The sequence below is a fragment of the Electrophorus electricus genome, chromosome 6 (genome assembly GCF_013358815.1).
Source record: "Electrophorus electricus isolate fEleEle1 chromosome 6, fEleEle1.pri, whole genome shotgun sequence".
In the NCBI taxonomy this organism is placed as follows: Eukaryota; Metazoa; Chordata; class Actinopteri; order Gymnotiformes; family Gymnotidae; genus Electrophorus; species Electrophorus electricus.
The window spans coordinates 28,274,654-28,301,940 of record NC_049540.1 but is presented as its reverse complement, the minus strand read 5'-3'; the positions used below and the strand labels follow the sequence as shown (position 1 = coordinate 28,301,940).

The following is a 27,287-nucleotide window of genomic DNA, read 5'->3' as shown; positions in this document are numbered from 1 at the left end:
GAATTAATAACTATTAAAATAATCTTAATAAATTAAAAACAAACTACATAACATTTCAGTTCAGTTTAACTGCTGCACAGCCCAAAGAATTCATGACCTACCACTTCCTTTCCGGGCAAGCTCATCGGCCTGCTCCCACGTGTCATGAGCACTGAGGAAGAGGGCGGTGATGTTGACGTAGGAGCACGCCATCTGCTGGACGACCTGGGGAATGGCCACAGTGCTGCTGCCGCCGGGGTTGGAGGCAGCGCCAGAGCTAGCAGAGCTGGCCGGGGACGGAGTGGGAGACATGGGAGAAGGAGTGCCCATGCTTCTGAGAGAGAGAGAGAGAGGTGGTGAAAGAAGCGAAGAATAAAATGGAAAATTAAACACCCTCTTAGAACACTCATTCATTCTATACATACAGTCTCCTTGTCAACAACTCCTGATTATATCCACAAACTCCACACACACCCAGCAGGCAGACTCAGGAAGGACTTACTTTGAGATGCAGGGGGAGGGAGCATGCACAGTCTTTGAGTTCTGAAAGAAAACCACACACACACACACACACTTGAATGTTCTGTTGTATATAAGGACTTGGAGACTTGCAGGCCAAGCAGAGGTAACAGATCTTACCTTGAAATGATCGGTGAGCATGCGCATGTACTTCAGCGCAGAATCGCGCTTACAGCGGAACATTGCCATCTGCAGGAGAGACTGGCAACGCATGCTGAAGACAACGAACAGGTGATGTTACACAGAGCATACCACCACCATGTCATTACAACCAAGCACATCATTACATTAGACACACACACACGGGAGAAAAACTGTTTGTATGGACATTTTTAAAACGTGTTAATATCCTGGTACGTTAAGGATTTAGTCATGTGTTCAGGTATCAGGTTCCCATTAAAAGTTCGGTGGCGTGTTCACTAATCAGATTCATGTTAAAGGTTCAGTAAGTGTGTTCAGTGATCAGGTTCATGTTAAAGGTTCAGTAAGTGTGTTCAGTGATCAGGTTCACATTAGAGTTACAGTAAGTGTGTTCACTAATCAGATTCATGTTAAAGGTTCAGTAAGTGTGTTCAGTGATCAGGTTCACATTTAAAAGTTCAGCAACATGTTTTAATAAGATGCCAGGAAGTCACAGTCACGGGTATCACAGGTAAACAAAACTCTGTGGATTGTGTTTGGTTTGTGATTTGACAGACACCCACCAGAGCACCAGGAAGTCCCGCTCAGAGGCTGGAGCTGACGGCTCAAAGTAGTTCTTCAGTTTCAGAATAAATCTGGGGAGGGGAGGGGGGGGGGGTAACGTGAGAAAAGTCCGACAGACAGAAACCTGTTTGCCAAGATTATGCAACAGGAGATCATGTTACAGGGTAGCATAAGGCAGGTCTAATCCCAAGGTTAAACTGAACAGCTGGCTTTACTCCTAGAGTCTGCGCGTGCACCCTCCCACCCAACTGCAGCAGGAATCCAGGGGAATACACAATTTCCAGAGGACTGGCACACTGCCATGTTGCTGAAGGGCATACAGGAACAGGTGTGTAAGAGCTGGTCTGACACACGCACACACATACCTGATCAGGTCTACAGTTTCTGAGAACATGGTGTATGCAGATTTGGGTGTCTGGGGATCCGTCTCCATGGCGATTCCACTCTCCACAAAGGACATAGCAGCGTCTAGGTAGCTGAAGGCTTTTCCCATTTTATCCAGCTGTGAAGGGCGGAGCCAACAGGTCCACACAGACACACAGAGAAACACGAGTTATTTAGTTATTTTTGACAGGTTTAATGTATACCAACATATAACCAAAAAGAAAAGGAACTAAAAATTTTAGTTTTTTTTTTTTTTGTTGTTTTTTTACAGTTTCACATATACCTTCATTATAAACAGCTCAACACTTTTCCTTCATAAACCACTAGTGTAAGAAGTGTGGAAACAGTAATGGAGAACCAATGAGCGAACGCGCAGGGTCAAAGGTTACCGTGGCATCGGCTTTGTGCTTCAGTTTCTTGGCTTCCTTCATATGGTAATCCACCGAGTACTGCCTGCAAGGAAAAATGCTATAGATTCATAACTGTTACAGAATGCAGCCTGAACATGGAGACTAAATCCGAGTATGAATACAAAAGTACTAAGTGAAGGAAGCAGCACCCAGTAATATTACACGGTAGTGCGGTAATAGTGCAGCCTCCACAGAGCTGGTACTGGGTTCTTTAATCAGATCTATGAAAACTCTTCTCACTTGTCATCAAACTGGAGCAGGGGTCTCTCCGTGGCAGGGGCGACCCCGGAAGCGGTTGGCCCCGGGGCGGACGCATCGTTCTGCGCGGCTGGGGTGACCCAGGAAGCGGTCGGTTCCGGGGCAGGTGCATTTCTCTTCATTGTCTTCTGCGATGCGACAGGGCGAGAAGAAAACAAGCGTGGAGAAAACGACCGTAAAAGGTTTCAAATGACCGTTGGGACGCAAACGCACGGAGGCTGTCCGAGTCGCCGGTTTAACCGGCACACAGCAGCGTGAAGGATCTCGCGTCCGGAGCGGGGTGGTTTCTACCTTGTGGCTCTTGCTGTGCTGCTCTGGCTTGCCTCTGCCCTTCCTCCTGTGCTTGCCTCCCGGCTGGCCGCCTTCCTCCTCTTCCTCGGGGCGGCGTCTGCGGCCCTGGGACGAGCCGGGAGGATGAGGAGCGGGCGCGGGCGCCTTCTTGCTGCTCTTGCCCTTCTTCAGCCTCTCCTCCGTGGTGGTCTTGAGCGACCTGCCGTGAGGGGGCGGCGGGGACATGTCAGGTCAGAGCCGAGAGCCTGCACTACGCCACTGCTCCAGACTACAGCAGGTACTTTCCTTCCCCGAAAACACACCCGGCCCTCAACCGCTCGCTGCAGTCAGGTGACCAGGCTGGCATTGGGAATCGAGCTTACCATTGGTCAGTTTAAAAGAGGAAAAAAGACGGAAGAGAGAGTCACATGACCCAGCCTAAGCGCTACCGCGGGTTACATTGCTGGGGAACCCCGCCACTAGCACGTTAGCGTAATGCTAACCAGACGTAAATCGTGTTATTATCAGTTCAGCCCAGGGCTTCCAGTACAGTTGGGTGCTGCCAGTTAAACCCTCTCACAGATCAGAGGCGTTTAAAATCACAGCCCTCACAGTCCAGCTACTACAAGGCGGCCAACCCTTTTATGTTCATCTGATGGTTTTTTCCCCCATGTCTATATGGCAGTGTGGAGCAGTATGGGTAACACAGGTGGTGTGTAAACAAAGCCATTGTCAGAGATGTAGGGCGTGCAGGAAGCGAGCCTCACTGGGTTTTGCCAGAGCAGTGCTGGGAGGAAGACGACTGCCTGCTTGCGCTCTCCGGTTTCACCTTCTTCCTGCACACGGGCAGCTGGGTGTTCTCAGCCTGTGAGAAGTGACACACACACACACACACACACACACACACACACACACACACACACACACACACACACACACACAGTTACAACACAGAGGCTGCACAGGGCTCAGAAGTGGCAGTTAAACTGAGGGATAAGCCTCTGTGGGAGTTACCAACAGGACAACTGTGCCTGGTGTGTGTGTGAGATAGCAGAAGAGGGTGAGAGACAGAGAAAGAACAAAAGGAAGAGAGAGACAGAATAATAAATTTGGTGTTTGTCAGATGTTCAAATTCAGCCCTTCCACAGTTGCTGCTTCATCCATCTAGAGATTCCCAACCCAGCTATAGATTCCCCTCACAACCAGAAATTCCCAACCCAGCTAGAGATTCCCAACTAACATCTTTTGGTAAAATTTGGTAAAAGCAAAAGGCTTTTAGATCAGTTGTGCTGAAAGTGTTTGGAGATTTGGTTTGATTAGGTTGTGCTTGGACCACACACACCACCTACAGGTTACACAAAAGAACAGCAGCCAACAGGAGCACCGGGAGGCACTGCATGTCCCCGGGTAGACACAATGCTGTTTATGGTTTCCAAATGTCCCAGATTGTCTGGGGGTGTGTGGCATACAACAGCTGGAGAATCACAGTGTTCGCTGGGGTCAGTCACGGTCAGTAACCCTAATCTGCCCGTCATCCTTCCACGAGGACGATGACAACCAACCTCAGCACCACGCACGAAACGACACAAAAAAAATCCCACACAAAATTACAAACAAATCCTGGCCAAACGCATCAAAAGTCTAGCTCTGATCCCCAGGCAGCCCTGCCTCCAGCATAAAAGCTTTCGGTGAGACATGTCCCGGCTTCGGCCTGATCAGCTAACTGGGCTAACGCAACACACAGCTAGCAGAATTCTTTAAAAGCTTAAAAACACACATTCGTGTGTTTTCAGGAAAGTCAACATCTGAGTTTTTCAAGGTGTGTTCCCAGGGGTGTCTGGTAAGGCAGTGTTCCACGGTGACAATCAGGGAAAACCAATCCATCAAAACTAAAGTTGACAGCAGACGGCAGGAATGTACCCCTTCTGTACAGATTTAAGCACATTTGACCACAACACACTCAATCGCCCACCCCCAAACACTGGAATTACCAGTATGCTTCTCAAATGGTTCACCTCTTATATTCCTATAAATCACACAGTCATCCTTGGTAAACATAAATCACACACAGGTACCATCACTCAAGGTGTTCCCCAGGGATCAGTCCTTGGCCCACTCCTGTTTGTTATCTATATGCTGCCCCTTGATCAGTCTGTCTGCAGACATGGTCTTCATTTCCACTGTTATGCTGATGACACTCAACACCAAGGCTGACACCACCTTACCACAACACCACCTCCTGTTTTACTCTCTTGTATCCAAGATTTCAAACAGTGGATGGACAAACTAAAACTAAATCCTAACAAAACAGCAGTTCTGCTTAATGCTTCCAAATCCAAAATCTAACAATACCGATTGGTGTCTTGTTCAAATCCTTCTCCACAATTAGGAACCCTTGGTGTATTTTCTGAGTCTTCACTCGCTTTTGAACCCCACATCAATTCACTGGTTAAAAAGGTCTTTCTCTCCCCCGCAATATCGCCAGATTTATGAGAGCAGGACACGGCAACCAGCATTGACGTACGGCTGCCGTCCCAAATCCAGCTGTACTGCAACTGGCATCTGCCACCACGGCTGCACGCGAGCTAGACGTAGCGGGCAGGTGCCTGGCACTCCACACACTGCTCTGGGTAAGACGCTCCCTCACAGGTCATAGCTGTGTACGAGTTCCATTGTACTGATTATCAACTGATTGTTATATTACTGGTGAGGCCTCAATATCAGCTAACAGTGGAAAAAAAGGAACCAACAAAACCAAACTCGCCAATCTGTGGAGTCTCGCTGGGTTAGCAGACAAACGTTCGTGCACTTTCAGAAGGGATTTGCAACACACACACACACACACACCCCTTCATGGTTTCCCTCACATATGCAACCACAGTGTCATTGTCTAAGCTCAGCAAGACTGCAGAATTAAAAGGATAATCGCACCATCACATGCATAAACTTGCAGTGTTTGGAATTTTGTGCAAGGCGTGTTCAGACAGACAGCAGGGTGCACAGCAGTCATCTGGTGCCTTCGCCTGAAACCAACCCGTGCCAAACCCCAAACCAAACACGCCCTACACACAGTGCTTCCCAGAAGAAGTAAAGGGCAACTCACAGGTCTCTTCTTGCCCACTCTGCCCGTAGGGTGGGGCTCCTTCTCCTGCCCTGCTTTCTGGGGCACCGCTGCCCTGTTGGGCTTGGCAGCTTTGGGAGGCTGGGGCACTCTGGAGAGCTGGCTGAGCTCAATCTTTACCAGCAGGGCGCGGGACGTCCCTGCCGCCGCCCTGGACGAGCAGTCCCTCTTCCCGTCTCTGGCGGGCGAGCGTGTCCGGATCTTTTTGGAGCTCTTTACGGGCGCGAGCGTCTCGGTCCACACGCCGCCGGTGCCGGCTCTGCTCTTGGCTGGAGGGGAGCGTGGGCGTTGAGAGGCTGGGCTTGGAGACGGGGCCGGCTCCACCTCCTTCCTCTCCTCCGTGGTTACGGTGGCCTTAAGTGGCATGTCCTCTCCCTCCTTCCTGTCCGAGGGGGCGCGCTTGGCTTGCCTGTGGCGGTCCGATTTGCCGCCGCTCTTCGTCTTGACCTTTGGCCTGTCCGTGAAAGCAGATTCCTTATCGCGGGCCGTGACCGCCACGCTCTCCACCCGCAGGCCGCCCTGCGGGTTCTCCGGGAGGGGCGGGGCTTTTCTGCCCTTCCCCGGGTGTTTGGTCCCCACGGTCTTCCTGGGGCCCACCTCTGCGTCACCACGGGAAGCAGGGGGTTTGTGAGCAGCAAGCTGGCTCGAGACCACGGGCTCCATCTCCGTGGTAACATGGCTGAGCCCGGGCTGTGGCGCAGGGGCAGTATGGGAGTTGTAGTGCCGTTTGCTCCTGGGTTTGGAGTCTTCGGCCAGGTGGCTGTGGGGTTGCGGCTTGGTGTCTGTAGTGGTTTTGGGGTCACGGCGCACGGCTATGTCGTCATGGTTCTGGGAGTTCAGGTTCTGTTGGTTCTCCTTAATCCAGCTGATCAACTGCCAGCTAATGTCTTTAGTCCCCTCTGCCTGGTCGGGCACACACACACACACAGTGAGACACAAACAGAGGAAATAAAACAGATCACACAATAGCAAACGCCATCAGAGGACGCCTGCTAGCCAAAATTACATCTATTTAGCTAACAACGTACTAGTGTACAAAATGCAAAACTACTGGGATTGTAGGTGAAGGCAGGAGTGGAATAACTAACACACACGAACAGAAGGTGTGGATATTAAACACATTAGATAAGCATTAGACCCAGCCACAGCAGTACCGCAAGTGTGTGTGTGTGTGTGTGTACGTACAGCACAGCTGACGGTTTAATGCCACCCCTTAGGAACCTTTTGGTATTGCCCACTCACCACCTCCTCTGTTTACATTTCCACCTTTGTTTGTATGACATCAATTAGTATGTGAAACACTCAAGCAACACTTAAGCCAAATTACTACATTAAACCAAATGGCCCCCATAGGGCAATACATTAAGAGCCCTCAACATTCTCTCTAAAGTGCTTGGTGACATCTTCCCTCATTTCTCTGCTCCTAAGGAGGTTTTTTTCTGCAGTGTACAGCAGACAAGGAAACAGGAGTTTGCTCCTCCACACATGAACGTGCGACAAGCAGACGTGTCTTCACAGACGAAGTGCACCACCTCCGATGTGGTGCGTGTGCGCGTGCGTGCCTTCACGGGTGGCGTGCTGCTCCTGACGGTGTGAGAGCTCTCCTCAACGCCGCTCCTGCTGTGCTCACTGCTTTCGCTGTCGGACTCGGAGACCGAGCTGCTCTCAGAATCGCTCCCAGACTCCGGGCCACTGGAGGGCGCTGGTGCAGCAGCCCCGCCGACGGCACACGCACTGAAACGCACAGATGAAGTAAAGCTGCATATTCACTCTGGACAAACCAGTCGTCCTTAAGTGTTTAATATTTCTACACAGAGGAGACGCAGTAAATACCCAAAGCTTTGAGGGGCCGGCCTGCCCTGTTTCAGAACACTTACGGATATATTTTGACCAGCACTCGTATGTTGTCAGCACATTTCTGTTTCAGTGCCGATGTTGACATCACGCCTGCCAAGCAAGCTCTGACCGACCTGCATCTGTAGCGGTCAGTTCATCAGTCGCCCTATCTTACGCTCAAGAGCCGTCCCTACGGACGGATCCGGCAGGTGCAGGCGGGCTCGTCTGGGGGAGTTCACGGCTAAGCGTGTGACTCAGCATGAGCGTGCCACACCTACAGGGGTGGGTCTGCACATGCTCACACAACACTGGCTAAATGAGCAATGAGAACAGCTGCAGTGAGTCACACACGCTTAGCAAGAATCACACACTTTTACATACATATATAGATGATTTTATATATATATGTATGTATGTATGTATGTATGTATGTGTATATAGTCAGCCCACTAGAGACTGTGACTCCCCCCCCCCCCATCCCAAACTGGGGAAATATCCTTTGCTAGGTCCATGTTCTTTAAACCAAACAGGGTACCCACTCACTCCTGACAACAGACTCAAATTTCATCATGTCTCTCATTTGTTTGGTTTTTGGTTCTTTATCTACTTTTAGGAATTGTGCGACAATCTGATGAAGTTTTAGGTCAAATTTTTGAGAAAGAAAAAAAAAAAAAAAAAACCAAACATACACCTTCTAAAGGGTTTTCAGGTACCACTAAGTATGTAATGTTGTGTATCTGGCACATGTGTCTTCCTGAGGTTCTACAGACTTATGAGTAGTGGTGCTGAAGTCAATGACTCCATTGTGTTGGATCTGGACGGAGTCCAAACTCTGCAGGACAGCGGCCCTGTACCCTAGAGAAACTCTAGTTCTCGCTGGACGGCTTCTCCCTAAGGTATCCAATCACAGGCAGCACCTCAGGCAACTCCAGCAGACGCAACCAATGACAGCACAGCAGACATGTAGCACCTCAGAGCTGTCTGCTGAAACCCCCGAACAGATGGGCTTACTTCTCTCTCCCTCACACACACACACCTAGATATATTCTCTCTCTACCCATCTGTCTCTCTCCATCCCTCACTCTCTCTCTTCATTAAGCTTGACATGCCCAGAGTCATTTACAGTACTGCCCAAGAAGTCTTAAAATGGAAACAAACCTTTGCAATATAAGAACAGCAACTAGCACGAAAGTGAAGGAAGTAGAGATGAGAAAAGTAAAGAAATGAAAACAACAAAAAATAAAACAATGAAATAAATGTGTTTACATACAAACAGGGACTCTCCCCCTACCTTTCACCAAAATCCCTTCCATCATATAGATGTGTGGCCACATCAATGTGCTCTGGGACACACACGCGCACACACCTGATATTTACATCTATTGAGCGTGAAATATGTTAAATATGCTGACTTGTGAATTCAACGAGAGTTCATATGATGGGGTAAAAAGTGACATGACAAAACAAAACAAACCCATGATAAACAGAAACAAAAAGGCCATGAGGAACGCTTCCAGGGGTACGCAATGACCCGAAGATGATTCTGTCTTCTGGGTTTTCACGAAGCATGAAGTCCAAACCTTTCTTCAACAGCTGATGAACATGTGCATGAAAATTCCAACCAGGACCAGGTTGCATCTGCTATGCTCCCTGTAACCTATTCCACCCTTCAGCCTAGGGACCGTCACATAGCCGCCACACTGGTCCAACGGTCTGCCTCCTGGGAACGTACCCTGGATATTCCCATCTACAGTAAAGCTGCATGGTCACTTCACATCTGCACGTGTCCCCAAACTGGCCAGGCTCTGTGCAAACCTTAGAGACAGGACAGCCAGACCTTGACCCACAACAGCCTACGCGGTCACGATCGACGCCGATCAATAAATAACGATCAATATTAGTCAAGCAATTAGTGTTGGCCTGAGAGCAAAGGGAGGCGTTCAGCTTAAACAAGCAGACAGCTCTGTAGGCAGGCCCATACAGGGAGGGGTGTGTGTGGGGCAATAAAAGAAGATTGATTGTATCCATATCAACGAAGGGCAAATTAGAGGGAAAAGAGGCAGAGAGAGACGACATCCTCTTTTTCCCGACTGCTATATTCACGTTAGTCAGCTCCGCCTGCATCTTTCTCGCTCCCTTTCTCTCTCTCTCCAGTGTCTTCGGCTGTGTGTGTGTGTGTGAATTTAGCTGAAATTACATTTCTTGTTCCTGTGATGTACACAAGCCATAATGTCCTCTTTGGTCTTATAAGGCAGAGGAACCAACGGAAGACGCTGCCAACAGTACTACTCACCCCAAGGACACGCAAGAATACTCACACTGGATCTGCCACACACGGGGGCAAGGACACTCTGGAAGATGGTTCATGATGCTCTACACACACACACAAAACAAATATAATGAAAAGATTATTTACATTGAATAAAACAATAACCCAATGACATTAATAACCAAATGTCAACACTATACTACCATTTAATAACTATGCCACATTAGAAACCAGCAAAACAACCAGAAACCATCTGCACCAAAACCCAGAAGTGAAGTGAGAAATAAGAGTGTGAAAGAGAGACACAGCATGATGGGTTGTCTGTGCATGCGTGACCACAAAACTGGGGTCTGTGTGAGAGAGAGAGAAAGAGAAGGGCGGACACAGACAGACATTTCAGGTCGTCCGTGTGTGTGTGTGTGTGTGTGTGTGTGAGAGAATGACGGGCCTGTAGAGCACCTCTCAAGGCCATTTGTGATTGGTCAGGTATGAGAGTGGGCGGGACCATGCAGCACCTACATGCTAGGCTGTGCGTGTTTAGCAGGTTTTAAATTCTAGTTTAATCCCTGTAGTTACTGTGAGATTGAGCTCAATCTCCTGGTTTTATACACCGGAGACGTGTTGGCACATCCAGGTGCCGTAAACCAAGGTCTGAAATGATCAGTTCAGATGTGATGGAGTTGTGCAAGTTTGCCTGTTCCACGTCACCACACACACGGCTGCAAACGTGGAAATTCTTAAAAGTGCAATTAGAAGCAATACCCAGAAGTATACACCCATATGCTGTCTCACACACTCCCACACACAGACTTACTCTGAGGCTGCTGGTATCCTGAATGTACGTGGGTCTCCTGTTACAGAAAGAAGAAAGAAGAGAATGTTCCATTTATCATTATGAAGAAAAAAACAAAAACAAACAAACCCAAGAGTACAGGAAGCAGCACAGTGTTCAGGCCATTAAACAATTCTGGCATGCTCACAATACTCCCAGTCCTACAGTGCTAACACACGCACGATGTGTGCATCTCGGCTTAAAACCCTTACTGAAGGAGGTATGCACACTGTACTGAGCTTAGACGTGTCCTGCAGTACAGTACCAGACACACTGTCTGATCCAGTGAGGATCAACACTGAACCGTCACATTCCAACACACACGGGCCAAGCGTTTATCTGGAGCGACAGGGACAGACCAGGATGCTCTCGGCAGGCCATCAAATACAAAAAAAAAAACCCCACACACATCTTTTATTTAACTACTATTATTTGTTAGAGGGCTTGTGTGCATCTCACACTCCTACAGTACTAGGATCACGAAACATGGATAACACCATCATGAGTAAAGAAGCAGGAAACATTATAATGTATTAAATGGGAATTCTTATACCTGCACCAGTTCAGGGCAAATGGCACTTAAACGGAACTAAAACGTATTTTTGTTCTACTCTGTGTTAAAAGCAACACACGTTTAATTGTGATGCCTGATCTACGACATGTAAATTTAATGAATGATCTATTAACCTATCTATCTGACACTCAATGCAGTTCACATATAGATTAAAGGTGTAAATTTGCTTTTAAAATGCTTGAAAAGGTAAAAGTTTTGGTTATTAATGTCGGCATCAGCCACAACAAGGTGCAAGTTGACAGTTATCGTATTCAAGAAATTCCAGACTGGTGCATCCCTAGTTATGATGCACACAGAATTCTCTCGTGATTTATAGAGCCGACTCGTGATTGTAGTAGATGGCCACTAGGATGCCCCTGAGCGAGTGCTCGGGGTGAGATTGTGCAATCTTTAAAATCTAAATTTAGGTCTCCATAGAATTTGCTACCACAAGACAACACTGGACACGTTCGCACGCTACCGGGACAGGCGGCTGAGACGCCTGTGTGGGAACGCGGTGTGTGGGAGGGGTACTCACACTGCGTTAAGGGCAACGCTTACATAAGCGTCACTCCAAATAAGGACCACCCATTTTTGTAAGGGGAGACAATCTTGCAAATTACAAGGAGTCATTTACTGGACTTTTGAACAGGATTCACATATCAGATGGGTTTGTTGCGTGAGCTGAAAAGCCAGACAAACCCAGATAGAAAAAAAAGCAAACACACACCTTTAGGTTCTCTGGGCCTTTAACCTTCCATATAGCGTGCAACCCCAAATCAAAGACACACAGACAGCCTACCTCACCCACGACAACCCTCAGGCTGTATCATGTGACCAGTCTCTCTGAATGCCTTCATCAGTGCACTTATTATTGACATAATTCTTTAAATGTATTTTTAACAGAATTTCTATTCAAATGTAATGTTAACTCATTTTCTAATACTGATTATATGAAATAGACTGATAATGGGAAATGCAGGTGTGTGCACGTGTGCGTCTCTCTCTCACCTTGCTGGGGAAGGAGAATTTGGATAGCTCTGCAGCGCTTGGCGTGTGAATGGCCGTTAGTAGAGGAGGCCACGAATGGGTCATTTCCTGTGTGTGTGTGCGAGCACACAGAGAGATTACAACACAGTATAGAGTGCACACAAAAGGGCAATCCATTCTGCATGCTGCCTCGACACAGGACATACAGGGGACAAATCATACTGGCCCATTTAAAACACCAGAGACAGAGACAGAGAGAGAGAGGCCGAAAGACAGACACCAATTTTAACGCCTTTGCAGGGATTCATGGGACCAAGACCGAAAACTTTTCCTAAGAGCAGATGTAGAGTGACGGGATGAAGGGTGAGGAGAGTTCCAGAGAAAACTTTCTGAAGATCTGTAGTGAGCCTGGATGAAGTGGACAGAGGTAGAGAAAGAAGAGGAGATACAGGAGGGGGTGGAAGTGCACACTCACCCTCAGAATGTCCTCGACACAGTGCACCTCACTCGACAGCGCCTGCAACTGAGAACATCACAGTGAGCAACACGGCCAGACACAAAACGCAGAGAGGAAGGGGAGAGAGAGAGAGAGAGAGAGAGAGAGAGAGAGAGAGAAAAAGCAAAAACAGCCCGTGTGCGCGCGCACGCGTGTGTGTGGGCTTGAGGTAGACACCTACAAGCATGTCTGTGTAGTAAGGCATGTTCTTTCTTAACCACTCGTGGTCTGTAGTATTTCAACTTTCCTTCAAGCTTGTTGCCTCCATCTCTCACATGCACGCAGCCCATTCCAGTAAAGTGGATATAAATATCAGGTTACACACAAATCACCCCACAGGCACACAGCTCGAATTGCACAACTAAACCCAACCAAGTCCTGTGAGGTCAACGTGCTCGCTAGTTTCCGCATCACTCATCCTCAACTCCCCCTTCCTACAGGACGGCACTGTAGGACGTCCCAGAGGGGAATGTTCACGGACACGGGCACACACACACACGGGCACACACACACACGGGCACACACACACGGGCACACACACACGGGCACACACACACGGGCACACACACACACGTGCACACACACACACACACACACACACACACACACACACACACACACACACACACACACACACACACACACACACACACACACACACACACACACACACACACACACTTTGGTATCTTGCCCGACTTCCTTTTTCATCTCCGAGCCCAGTGCACTGCTGGGCGGGCGCTCATGTGCGTTAGTATGGCAGACACTGTGCAGTTTCCTCTTATTTACAGACAGCATTAGAAACTCAAATAACGAGAATACAATTGCAGCAAATAAACTTGAAGGAAAGCGAGTCATAATCTAACGTAATGCACTGCACAGTGAGTTTATGCGAGGTTATGCCAAACATACCTTCATGTATGCAAACTTTTCCAATCAAAATCAACGCTGCATTTGCAGTGGGAGCAGAACACACAGAACCGCAATGACGGTTTAATATGAACCATGAACTGCATCAAGCAGTGTGTTTAACTACACACCAACATACTGAATTGCCCCAGTCAAGTTAATACTCCGAAGTACGTAATAAGATATGTAAGCACTTTTATCCGATTTCTTTGATCTTGGTACCTTCTAATTAGCAGCAAGCGAAACCAGATTTACCAACGCAGATGTATGGCCCCGTGCGCTCACCAATCCGGGCGTGTGAACGCATGTGAACACCAGACTCCCTCACCGCTGGACTCCAGCCAAGGTTTGGTCTGCACCGACACACCGATGTAAGCAAGGTCTAAACACAGTACTGCTCTGTGTGTAAACACTTCAGGTGAATTATAGCCATAAACAGGGAAACAGCTCCGTCGCTGTGGCGTGCTAAATTAAACCTGCATTCGGAATTTTATTGGCTACTCTAGTTAGCTTATAAGTGTCATATCAGAGTACGCACGCAATTCAAGCAAGCACAATCCACCCAACACACACACACACCCCTGAATTATTTATTCGCCTGTTAATGGTTAACTAAACACACACTGGGTTTGTATTCCAGCAACAGGTAAATCAGCTGTAATGCTTTCTTGCAGTTCTGGCATGTGGCAAACATCACACCCCCACACACATCCCTTCTGACCCAGGTTTCTTTGTGCAACAGAAGGGATGTGAACAGCTGGATCTCCTAGACATCACGCTGGCCATGGTGGAAACACCCGAGCTACAGTGTCATGGACCAGATTTCCACTGCCAAAATCCAATACTGATGCATACTGCCATTAGTAGAGGGATAAAGAAAGGAACTGGCACCCTAGGTTCAACGATGCACAAGGACAGCGAAGGCTGGCCGTCTGAAGGGCTGTCCTACAGAAACAGCGACTGTGGGGCTGTTCATCTGAAAGGTTAAGTCAGAGGAAAAACCTGTCACGGAATAACCGGACGCCGGTCGGGGTGACCGCGAGAACCTCTGTCCGCCATCGAAGGCGCAACTGGGTACGTGTGCACGGTTCCCTAGAGAAGTGGATTCGGCGGACTCCCAGCAGGCCTGAGCAGTGTGCACACAGTGGAACGGTCTGAGGACCTTCCGCATCCTTGCGCTCACCCCGGATCCCATTCCTGGCGTTTGCTGCAAATCACTCCAGAAGCTCCACGCTAGATGCTCATCGCTGTGTACACTCGGTGTACATGTAACTGGCAAAATGTTGCCATGACCACCTACTTCACCTGCAGTAACGGGCAGCATTGTTGTGACCACCCACCTTAAAAAGAGTCACAGGAGGGCTACTGCCAACAGCAGCCCACTGTATGCCATACGTCCTCAGGCATCAAGTACCCCCTTCACCACAGGAAGTGACCGCAGGCTACAGTCCTTATTCTGGTGGCTAAACTGGCCACAGCATTGCTGCGGGCATCGTGCTAAACGTGGAGGAACATACGCAGAGGGTACAAGCTGGATGCTCCAAAGTCCAAGAGCCACAGAGAACCGTGGAGAAGGACATTCAGATCCAAGCAGTGGTGAAGCAACCAGACACTGACGGTAGTCATGGTAACAGACGTGGCAGCACCAGGTGACGGAGAACGTCCAAAAGGAAGGAATACGAGAAGCTGGAAGAATACCAGAGACTGAAAGAGGAAAGAGAGAATTCGGAAGAATAGCGCCGGGATAGCGCCGGGGGCGCGGAGAGATAGTGACTCCTGAGCTTCCGGAGTGGTTCCAGCAAACGGCAGGAAGGACAATACGCACATCTACTGGCCATCCGGTCTGTGGGCTGAGAGCTTGCATGCCTGGAGTTACGCGGTAGTGAGAGACAGCACTTATGGGAGCAAAGCACCTCCAGGACAGTGCTGGAGAGATAACGATGCGGGACTGTCCGATCCACGGGGCAGCTAAGGTCACACACACACCACCGCGGGTTAAAAATGACATGCATGTAGGTCTATGCTTGCGATTAAAATCACTCGCTAATGTTGCAGTATCTGCCCCTGTGATGCCAACATTGCTGTATGCTGCAATATACAAAGATCTCCAACAAATCACCGTTTTCTTGTTAGAGATGTGAGTGTTCGGATCAAATCACATTAAGGTGCAGTGTGATTATATTACTGGATGGCATGCTTTAAAAAAAAAAAGACTGCAATGAACTTCACAAGCACGTTTCAAATGCAGCAGGCACAAAAAAGGCATTTCCGAACTAGCCAGACCGAGTTCTCCAGTAAACACACAGTGAGGCAGGCATGTCGAGACCTGTCCTCAGCAGGAGGCTGGTGGTACTACCCCCGGAGACGAGCCACGCTTTCTGCCGACACACCCTGCCACCAGCACTACGCAACAACTCCGGCCACAATAACTCAACTACACAATCACCGGCACATGCAGACAGGCACACACAAACCCACAGACTTATTTCAGCAAAAACATTACTGCTTGAAGGGGAGAGACCTGGATGACACACACACACACACACACACACACACACACACACACACACACCTAATCTTTGCTGCAATAGAAAAGCATAGTTGCCCAACAAATTTAATGCCATATTGTACTAGATTCAATATTACATTCTATCCAGTCAAGTTTAATTTCTGGGAGTTGTACCTTACCTGCACACCACAGGACTACAAAGAGACGCCGCTGTGTGCGTGACGTGTTCGTCATCTCCTGTGTGTTTCTGTGAGAACGGGACTCGCTTGGAGGCATGTTTGTGAAGATGTGCGTTCCAAGTGGAGCTGATCTGCTAGTTTGTTTACAGTTAGCAAAGAGCGTCCACGCGGCACAGGCTACCTGCGTCAGTCCTGTTTACGTTTCCCTTCGCTCCTGGCCAGACGTCTCAGGGCGCAGGACAAACCGACGTCTCGCATGGACCCAAAGTCCATGGAGAAGTCGGCAAGTCCATTATGAAGTAGAAATGGAAACTTTTAAAAAAAAAAAAAAAAAAAAACCACACACCGCACTCACAAGATAGTAGAGGAATTCAGCTCCCCGATGAGAAGCCAGTCAGTCAGAGAGAACACGGTGTACACCTCACCCTAGCTCATGAAGCACATTTTACAAAAAAAATAAAAATAAATAAATAAAATAAAATTTTAAAAATCCCATAAAGGGTGCAGTGAAATCGAGTATGTGAAGGATGGGAACGGAATGTGAGACGTTCTTTAGAGACCAACACAGAGACCAGACTCTGTGGAGCCAGAATCGGCACTCAAAGTTCATGGACCCACCGAAGGAGGCTCAGCGTGGCAAAAACTGGGTTTCAGTCTCTAGTGTCTGCAGGATGGGGAAGTTTTACCAGCCCACAGCTAATGCTGAAAAACTGGTTAACTGGTTGAGTCTTTTAGAACTTCAACTCAAGGTGCTGCCATGATGTTTGCGCTCAGGTGCCCTCAGATGTCAGAGCACAAGCTGAAGTTCTGCACCATGAGAAACGTGACGGCTCAGACAAAGACTGCTCCTACTTCACCAGCCTCACTGTGACTGGTGGCGGGTGTAGCGGAACCGAACCGTGCCAACCCGAAGAGAGGAAAGGTGTTCGGCTTCTGGCCCCCGTCACGCGACAGCTCATCTCTTTACTCACCGACAGGAGCAAATGCAGCCATGGCGGATGGTGGGATGAGTCACCGCGTAACCATGCCGACCAGGATTCATGTGCATGCCAACAGAGAGCCCGTCCGATTAGACAGCAACACCTTTCTAAAGGCTCAACATGTCGACGTAGAGGTGGGAAATATGAACATTTTCCACAGCATACACTTTGCATCATGATTACTGGTTTCCTCTGTCCAGTTTGTGTAGAGCCACAGTGCAATAATGGTGTTTTCAATTTAGTACTTACAAAAATGGACTACTTAAGAACTGAAGGAAAGGTCAAGCATTTTGTAAAAATGCATCAATAAACTGAATAACTACAATACTGGTAAATATTCAGTCACTCGTTACTACCCAGAGTTCTAATTTGCTAGTGTTGTGCGGTATTTGCAGAAACCAGCACTGTCATTACACATCAATTATCACAGTGATCACAACATACAACCCTTGTGCCCACACGCGTGTGAACCTACACGGCAAGCCTCGCCTGATGAATCAGGCAGCTCGCATTACTCTCAGTGACAGCCGATTGGCTACACCCTTGTAGCCAATCTGAGTGTAGAGCAGGGAGTTATGCAAATTTTCAGAATGAATGGGGCAGAGGTATGCAAATTTCTTGACATGCTGGTGAATCTGCCATTTCCTACAGGCTGAGGGGGCACAGACTTTCTTTCTTGGGGGTTTCCCCAAGTTCACTGGTTATTAAATCGGCATCCCTTCTCCGGCAGCATTTCAGACTGAACACCAAAACTGTGTCTGGAATGTGCCGCCAGCTGTCACACACACACACACACACCCTATATCAGTTTAGCAGATCCATGTAATCAGCTTCAAAACTTAAACATTGTTTAGAATGGAAAACTGGGGGTTGTAGGGCTCCAATGTGCAGGGCCCTTATTGCATATGAAAGCATGACCCAATTCATGCATTAGTGGGTGATATGAAAAAGAGTGTTCCTCAATAAAACACATTCTCAGAATCTGTGCAGTGTAATAAATGCACTGTACATTCAATGTGTGTGTGTGTGCACGCGCGCATCTACTTCAGCTCCGACACTGAATTATTGTGGGAATAACATAGTAATTGTACAATGCCAATAAGGAGTGTTAATACTCCACACACACACACACACACATTAAAAAACAAAAGCATGTTGCACTCTACTGGAAAACTGAAACATGTACTTCAAAAACTGATACCCTTTCATGTTTAAATAACAAACTATTTGTTACTCTTACTATGAACTGATCACAAATCTGGGAGTCCTGGCCTCACAGAACACCATAAATCTACATACATCAGTGTTCTGTATGCGTCTTATCTACCTGTGTGTCTTATCTGACATTGTTTGCTCATGTCTTGCATCCCTCCCTCTGCTTTTACTAGTTCACGGTCTTTGGTAAATCTAAGAATCAGTGGTTTACTGTGTGTGACAGTCAGTCAGTAGAGATGAATACCAACCCACTCAGATACTGTTAGAGTTTAAAAAACAAACAAAACACACCCATCTGTGCATATGGAAAAAAAAAAATAATAATTTTAGAATGGGAAGGGAAGCCTACGCATTTTAATTACAACAACAGATCCACTCACCTCCACAGAGTGCATGTGCATCTTCAGCGGAGGAGCACTGGGCTTGCTGGCGGTCTTCAGCTGGGGAGAGCCCTCGTAGGACTGCCTGTGGAAGTCCTCGGGCGAGGCTTTGAGGTCCGGCGACTCGCTAGCGACCTGTTCCGGCCCGTCCATGGGCCGTACCAGTGCCATGGGCTTTCTAGAGTGGGCCAAGCCGCCCTTAGAGGGCAGAGGGAGCTGCAAGGTTTGGGAGGCCGGCGGGAGCCCTTCCCCGCCCGCCTGGGTCGCCTCCTTCCGGGCCCGCGGACGTCGCGACGGCTCCTCCGGCGGGACAGGAGAAAGCGGGTCGTCCCCTTGGTGCTCCGAGTCGCTGGAGAGTAAAGGGGAGAGCGGATCCGCGGGCGGGGTCAGGCCCGGCAGCACCGGAGGTGTAACGGAGTAGTCCTGCCCGTCTGGCTGGGCGTCCAGGGGGCCGTCACCGCCGTGGGCCGGCGCGAACTCGGAAGTGCGACCCGAGCTGTGCTCCCCCTGGGCCGATTGGGGGATGGCATAGGACGACGCGTTCTGGAACAGGGGGTCCGGATCGTCCCTGTGCGTGGGGCCTCCTGGCCGTCCGTACGACGCGGACAACGACGATGTCGTCGTCGGTGCAGGGGGACAGTCCTTGACCACGCCGTCATACAGACAGCTGTTCCCGTCCTCGTAATTACCCAGCATCCTTTGGATAAGGCTGGACAATTCATCCCCTTTGTTTGTCTAGAAATAAAAGAAAGTTGTTCAGCGCGCTTCATAATAAACCGCCAAAGGCAAAACTCAGTTTCACACCCCAGTAGTCTCCTTTCCCTCTCAACCGCGCGTTCAGCTCTAAACTCAAAGAATCGCGGGATAATGAGCGGCTATTAAGGAATTATGTGAAGATTCATGAGATGACGAGGAGCCTCGTTTATAAGATAACGAGGAGCTCGAGGCTGCAGTACTCGTCCCTCACAAAAAGGTTTCTCTGTGCTTCGCCCAGCGTGACCTTACATGACCTTGCCCCTGCAATTACACATCTACATACAGTGAGGGCAACGTAAATGGCAATATATTAGATAAACCCTTATTTTGAAAAGTGGTCCGAATTATTATTTGGAATGGACACAGCCAAAACCGCTAAAGGATGCATTTGCGTAGTGAAGTTTTGATCACTGCTAAGACCAATAAACGCTATGAGCATGCAGGCCTATTCCAACCAGAAAGGAACTCACTCCAGTAGCTCCCTGGAAAAGGGAGTCGCGTAGAAGACAACACAGCGCTGACTTCTACAATCAGCGGAGGACGTCATCTACAGCCCTGACTCCAGACTCGGCATAGGGACACTCAGTATTTCGCTTGCTAACTGTCATTACAATAACAGCCTTTAGAAGCCTAGAATAATGCAAATGAGCTTTCTTAAAAAAGGTAATAAAGTGTGTGTGTGGTCAACATACTGGCCAACGTCAGACATCACATAAAAGACCGACAGAGCACTTTCATAAACCACATCCGTCACACGCACGTAATTCATTTTGTTTAGAACAGAGCAGCCCTGTTTTTAACGACACTGCATCAGTGTGTAAGCAGTGTGTTAGAACTGCACTACCTCAGAACCAGTGGCAACGAAACAGAACCAGAACCAAGAATATGCCGAATTTGTCCAGATAGAGGAGACAGATGCTGGTTCTCCCTCACGATTCTGGTTTTAAAATCATTACACGTGTAGGCCTGTCGCATTGTAAAGTAAGTTTAGAAAGCTCTTTCAATGAGTTGTAAGCTGCGTCTCTCGGACAGAATTCCTCCCCAAACACCTTCTCCTTCTCCAGCAGCGACCAGGCCGGCCCAGCCAGCTCCTGAGCCGGACAGAAAAGCTCCTGAGGTCGGGATCTTGTGTCAGGTAACGTTCTCACTGTGCTTAAAAGTTCCCTTTTTAGATGTTGCATAAAAGCAAATGAAGAAACAAACAAAACAAAAAACACTTCTCTGCAAAAAAGTGCCACCCCCTTCCTTCTTCCCAACACTTCAACTGAACGTGCGCACACGCACACACACACACACACACACACACACACACACACACACACACACACACACACACACACACCATCTGCCTCTGTAAGACTAAATGGACACCTTCAAGTTCTTTCAACATCTTTCTCTCCTTAACATGCTTTCTCTCTCAAACACTAAACAAATAAATAACCCAACAAGCAGGCCCGGGCTCTAGTTTTCTGTGATATGCTCTATGCACCGCCCACTGCCACGCCCACTCCTTCTCCATAGAGCCTAATTAACCACGGTAGCCAGATAATGACCTGCAGGTGACGAGTGTCTGATGGGAGTGTGTGAGGGGACAAGCACATCGCGGTTCTACTTTTGGGGGGAACCTTCACGCCCTGTCTGTCTCTCTCGGGACGCTGCTGTCACTCAGGATGTCAGTCATTCCCGAAGCCCAGGCAAGAGGCTCCAAAGGGCCTCATTAAATCACTCACACTGTGTGTGTGTCACCTCCAGGGACTGACTGACTGTGCCCACTGGTGATGTTCTGACACACCGCATGGTTTGGTCAGAGTGACTGTCAGGATTTCAGAATTACTGCAGCACTGCACACGAGACCTGAGTGATAACAATGAGACTACCATGCAGTGGGGGAAAGAAAACAAAAAACCACACAGTGTCAAAGCATCACAAGCAGAGACGTCAAGGATAAATAATCAACACGGGAAGGGTCCGTATCCCACTCCTAGGCCCTGTAGAGGCAAACGGGTACGTTAACCCTGATCGATGACTGAGGATATAGACATTATCTATACTTCATCCAGATCCTCGGCTTTAAAAATACACAACCTACCTAAACAGTGTTCACTAATGGCAGGTGTCTCTTCCAGCAGGATACCGCACCCTGTGGGAATTATTCAGGAATGGTTTGAGGATCATGACAAAAGAGGTCCAGGTGTCAACTTGGATCGAAATCTGGGAAGTTTGGAGTCCAACCCATGGAGGCCCATCCTCAGACTTTTCAGGATCTGTGTGTGTGTGGGGGATCCTGCTTTAAATAAGCCCACGGTGACAGACGGCCCACTTCCCATATGGACGTCTGACCCACGTTTAAGAAACACCTCCCTCTCACTCTCCTGCAGTTTTTTTTTTTGTTTGTTTTTTTATAAATGCTCCTTTGGCTGCAGTCCAACACTTGTGCACTTTATAACCGATTTTTATATCTGGTTTTTATTTTTAAATGAAAGCTTTTTTTTTTTTCAAATCTAACCCAGGACCAATGACAGCTATTGCGTTTAATTTCTGTATTAACTCTTCCCTCCTCACTGTCTGCTAACGTCTTATTCCTAATCTGACTGGAAGTGGCGTTAATGTTGAACAAACACCCTGAAGCACGCGGGAGAACCGTGTGGCACAGCAGACGGTCCACGTTTGCGTTTCCGTTTCTCTCAGTGCTAGTGACATCGAGAGCTCCAAGTACCTGCCAGAGCCAAAACCTGAACCGGCCTCCAGACACCAAGGACTGGATTGAGAAGCACTACTCTAAAGCGACGGTTCTCCCTCCAGGAGACTGAGCATCACGGCAACAGGCCCTCGACGCCATCAAGGGCAGTGGCGTGGACGCTACAATCTACAGGCCACTCTGGAGGATTCGTCTTACTACGAATGGAGGTGACGTCACACACACACACACACACACACACACACACACACACACAGAGAGAGAGAGCCCTTTCACCAGGTCATTGGACCTCAGAACCATATCCTGATAAGACACTTCCCACTTTCCTTTAAATTTGGCTCCAAGTTATCAGGACTGAAATCTAATTGCAATATTAAAAGCAAAAAAAAAAAGAAAAGAAAAAAAGCAAATGCACTCCAATCACCTGACAACGAGCCTCCTGCGATGTCCCTCTGTCCTGCAAATTTATATGCAAATGACGGTTCCGCAAGTCACCCTGACTTCAGCACTTCCACTGTGAGGTGCATCCTGGTTACGTCATGTGACGACGTACTAGAAGGGCGTTTTAGTTATTAAACGTGGTTTGGAGACACATTTACCCTAAAGTAGGGTGTGTACATATGATCCGGACACGAGCCTGATGGGTACAATGCATTAGGTGAGCAGGCGTAAACAGCGTCTCTGTGACAGATGTACCACAGCGCCCCCTTGGGGACCCAGAGAGGACCCGCAGGCCAACTTGAAGGACACTAACTAGTGTTTTGGGCAACCCCACAATTACTACCTGCAGTCTATCCCTGCCATTATGCTAAATCTTAGACATATTTCACCTAAGCAAGTGGGGGTTAAGCCCCTGGGAACTGTCGTTGGAAACCCCAGAGCGATGCAGGGGCAGACTGACTGATTCTTACCTTGTACGGCTCCCCGAAAAGGGGTGTGCTCTCCTGGGAGAGATCCCGGCTCTGCTGCGTCTCCTGGTTCCTCCGCTCCCATTCCCTCCTGCGTAGGATGTTCAGGTCTTCACGCAAGCTGTGTGCAGGACAGAAAACAAAAGCTAAACACGCAGCCGAAAATAGAAAACCTTGAGGTGCAAGGCAAGTTTGGTTACTTATCTGTGGTGTACAAGTCTGAACGTGCCAGGATTTTAACATATTTTAAAAAAAAAAAAAAAGTTGCCATTTATAATCCATCGTAATCCAATGATTACACAAATTTCTGAAAAGATGGTTTCACACACCCCCCCCCCCCCAAAACCTTTTCACTCCCTCACCGAATGTCTTATTCCCCAGTTCATATATTTTAGTTGTTAACATGAGATAAATCAAGCTCCACAAAGCAGTGGGGATGGACGGGACAACCTGTGGTCTGAGGCAGAACACCACGAAACAGCCACAGTATAAAAAGGACAGAACGTGATGCACCACGGAGCGAGCGCCTCAGAGAGGAAAAACCCTCCCTATGGAGGAAACACCCCCTGCCCTCGAGGCGATGAAGACATTTGCCATCTGGGGTTTGGTCCGTTAAACAGAGCAGAGAGGGAAAATCGGATTTAGCCATGGGGACTTTGTGCCAGTATCCCTGAAAAGCAAGCACTGTCAGCAGCCATCACTCCACACACACACACACACACACACGACAAAAACATCATGAACTCAAACAGCAGTCAGGAGCCTCTACGTAAAAAAACCTAAGTTTTAAACAGCTTTTCCACAGCGTTCAACTCTCCTCACGTTTGCGGCACCGTATTGGACAGTTCACGGCACATCTGCTCCAAATCCACTACCCTGAGGACAGAACAGGGAGGGTGGGTGTAATTATCTGTCAGGTCCTCAGAGGGGGGATTCACACAACATCTGGCACCCATCTCCCAGCCTGGAGCAAGGCCAGTCACTAGAGCACGTGTTCGAAAACAGTACGATCGAACACGATGACTCAGTCGGACACACGGTACTGAGCAACAGTTATACGTCTGGAGTGTTTCCAAAGAGACCTACGGGAACATCTTTAAACAACCCATCTTCTGAAAACAATGCATCACCACTTGTCTGTTCGTCTGGGTTTAAAAAAAATAAAATAAAATCAAGTCAAGTAGATTAAAGTAGATTGCTAAAACTCTGTCCGCTGCCCATACTTTGAACAGGGAAAAAAAAAAAAAAAAAAAAAAGAGACAGACATACGTTTTTTCTAATGTCTGGTTGGATACATGCAGTCTATGAGATGACATTTTTCACAATAAACTGCATATGAATTAAAAAAAAAAAAAAAAAAGAAAAAAGAAAAAAAAAAAAAAAAAAAACGAAAACACGTCTGAAACAGATTCTGAGCTTTCCCCAGGAAATCACACATGTGATTTGAGCCCAGTGTGTGTGTGGTCACACCACAGGAAGCAGGACTGGAGACAGACCGCCCGGTGTCCCAGAACAGCAACACCCCCCGCCCCGCTCCACCTCCGTGACCTACGCTGGAGGTCCCATGGCAACAAGTGATCAGAGACAATACGCAGTGGAATGGTCTGATCGTTAAAATCACACGTACGCAGAGAGAGAGCGCAAGCGCACACGCAGCCAGTCACTCCAGGCCTGCTGCTAAACGCACGGAGAAGCAGCACCCCCTCCCCTGCTCTACACCTCCCTCTCTCACTCGATCTTAAACACACAAAAATTTCCGATGCCTGAAGTTGTAATTGTTTTTCCCCTCATTCACACCATGTACTTCTTTCAGATCACACACACTTCTTTCTCAAATCTCTCTCTCACACACACACAAACACAGATGCCAGCGTCATGCGTTTTACTCAGTGGTTTCTGCTGGACTCATGCCCACTAGCCTCTGCTGTTTACATCTCAGTAAACACACAGAAGCCCTACAGTGTGTGATTAAACGGCAACAACAAAGCACACTTTTTATAGCGACGGAGTGCGTGTTCCTAGGGTTTGCTTTGTCAAATCAGACCGGCTACATGTAGGGAAGCAGAGGAACAGCCAATCCAAGATCGGTTCGTCCGCGACCTTAATTCTGATGTGCGTGTTTAATTAGGACATGCCTCAGAGCCAGAACATTTGAGTTGTGCCAAGTTCAGAGAGAGAGAGAGAGAGAGAGAGAGAGAGAAACTCCGATGTAAAGGTTCATTTTCGGGACAAGCACTGACGACCCACCCCTGCAAACACTCCTGCACACAAAAACATTCACCCTTCCTTCAGCACAGAGAGATTATATTCCCAATTCTTTCCCAATCTCAGAGTGCTTGCCAGCAAGCCAAACTGGTTGCTGCTAGTCACACATACACAACCGTGGATCATTTCAGCCCAGTCGGCCCGTGGCGTGGTGGGAAAGGGGAGGTTAACGCGTGTGCGCACATGCCACTCGTCACAGGGTGGCCGGTCCGGGAGCTGCCGGGTTTAACGTGCGGACACGGAGACGCCTGTACTGTGCAGAGCGTTTCGTTAACATGGGTCATAATGACATAAGGACGACGAGGACCACCGAGGTAGGTGCGTCAACGTGACGTCTGCATGGTTAAAGGACAGTACCATCAGCGCATCCATCAGAGGCCCCTGCTGGACGCATCCTGGCAGTCAAAGACCGAGAAGGCCGACAGAGCCCGGTTTGTGAGACTACTGGCACCAAGGTGAGCGTCTATGACTGGGGGGCACCTTTTTCGCAGGTGCAGGGGTCTGGGACAAGTCATTCTGCAGCTCAAGCCCCCAGCTCAACCTCACCTGGACAAGGCAATCAGAACCCGCCTGCAGCCGCAACCATGGAAACGCACGTGCAGGGATAGTGAAGACTGACTAACGTATTGGTGATGACCTGTTACTGATCGTCAAAACAACAAAAATTAACTCAGCATCAAGATGTGCAACAACAGTGGTAGGTTATGAGTACCTGCAAAAGAGAGCCAACAAACAACCAAAAAATACATACATTCTGCATTAGTTCCATATTATATAATGGAGGAATACGATTTTTAAAAATAAACAGACTTGTGCACAAACTGTCAATCAGCATATCTCTAAAATCCAAATTAGGATCTGATATTCTAGGAATACACACACACACACACACACACACACATACACACACACACACGAAGCAGAAAGCATCTAGGGAGTTTCCTGCTCGCTGTAAAACATCAAAAAGCTCAGATTTAAAGTGCCCAAAGAGCTCACAGTCAAGGGGTTACGGACCCTACCCCAACCCGGTACGTGGCCTCTCTCACCAGATTGTGCAAACCATCTCACCCTGAATACTACTCACCCTGACGCCTAGCTACCTGCACGAGGACCTCAGCCCGCAGGACGAGGAAAGAACAGCCACTTTCTTGGAAAGTCTCCGCCACCATATCTGTTGGATGCCATGCCAAACTTCAACACACACACCTCTTAAATATACTTTAGCTATGGTGGAACTATTCTAGAAATGTACAGACCTGTGTCTCACCTTCACTTTGCTCTGAGGGTGTTTGATCCAGCCGACTTACAGTTGCCACTGAAAGTGCTGCTTGTTTAGTGATTGGACCCCCCCCCCAACACAGACTTGGGGCGGAGGGCTGGTTTCACACATGCTCACTCTGACCTTACACTGAACTGCCCTCAGTAGTCAAGGTGAGTGCAAGAGGTGCACATGTGTGTGTGTGTGTGTGTGTGTGTATATACACACACATACTCATCAAGGGTGAGGCTGAAAATGACCAATGTTCAGAAATGAAGGAAAAAATTATTTATGAAAAAAAAAAATGTAATTGAACTTCTCCATTATGTTCTCACTCATTCCATTAAAATGAAAGTGAAAATACAGTCCTGCTTAATATAACATGAAATACTAAATAGAAATACTACATAAAATCTAAATACTTTCCTCCATTTAGTACATGGTGAAGCATGGGTACATTATGGTGGGTTGTGAGAGAAGACACAGCTCTGAAGAAGTTAGGAAACTTTGCTCATACCACTGAAGTCTTAACTAAGCTATATGAACGTTCCCTGGTTACCTGATTGTGAGCATGCACAAGACTAACAGAATGACCCACTCATATGCCA

The 27,287-nt window shown here is 48.1% G+C and overlaps 1 protein-coding gene across 3 annotated transcripts in view; it reads right to left on the bottom strand.

Moving 5' to 3' along the window:
- aff1 (AF4/FMR2 family, member 1) overlaps window positions 1-27,287 on the bottom strand; it is a 30,801-nt gene that overhangs the window by 1,624 nt on the left and 1,890 nt on the right. Inside the window, exons 2-18 of one of the 3 annotated variants that reach the window (XM_035527045.1) lie at window positions 23,160-23,277; window positions 18,795-19,529; window positions 12,602-12,649; window positions 12,148-12,234; window positions 10,566-10,602; window positions 9,801-9,855; window positions 7,209-7,380; window positions 5,629-6,549; window positions 3,293-3,390; window positions 2,547-2,745; window positions 2,238-2,383; window positions 1,977-2,040; window positions 1,569-1,705; window positions 1,203-1,274; window positions 619-712; window positions 482-522; window positions 102-313 (exon numbers count right to left, since the gene is read on the bottom strand). In XM_035527045.1, coding sequence (XP_035382938.1) covers window positions 102-313; window positions 482-522; window positions 619-712; window positions 1,203-1,274; window positions 1,569-1,705; window positions 1,977-2,040; window positions 2,238-2,383; window positions 2,547-2,745; window positions 3,293-3,390; window positions 5,629-6,549; window positions 7,209-7,380; window positions 9,801-9,855; window positions 10,566-10,602; window positions 12,148-12,234; window positions 12,602-12,649; window positions 18,795-19,529; window positions 23,160-23,277 — 3,236 coding nt within the window. The remainder of the gene's footprint in view (window positions 1-101; window positions 314-481; window positions 523-618; window positions 713-1,202; window positions 1,275-1,568; window positions 1,706-1,976; window positions 2,041-2,237; window positions 2,384-2,546; window positions 2,746-3,292; window positions 3,391-5,628; window positions 6,550-7,208; window positions 7,381-9,800; window positions 9,856-10,565; window positions 10,603-12,147; window positions 12,235-12,601; window positions 12,650-18,794; window positions 19,530-23,159; window positions 23,278-27,287) is intronic. The other 2 variants (XM_035527046.1, XM_035527047.1) reach the window with 2 other exon arrangements.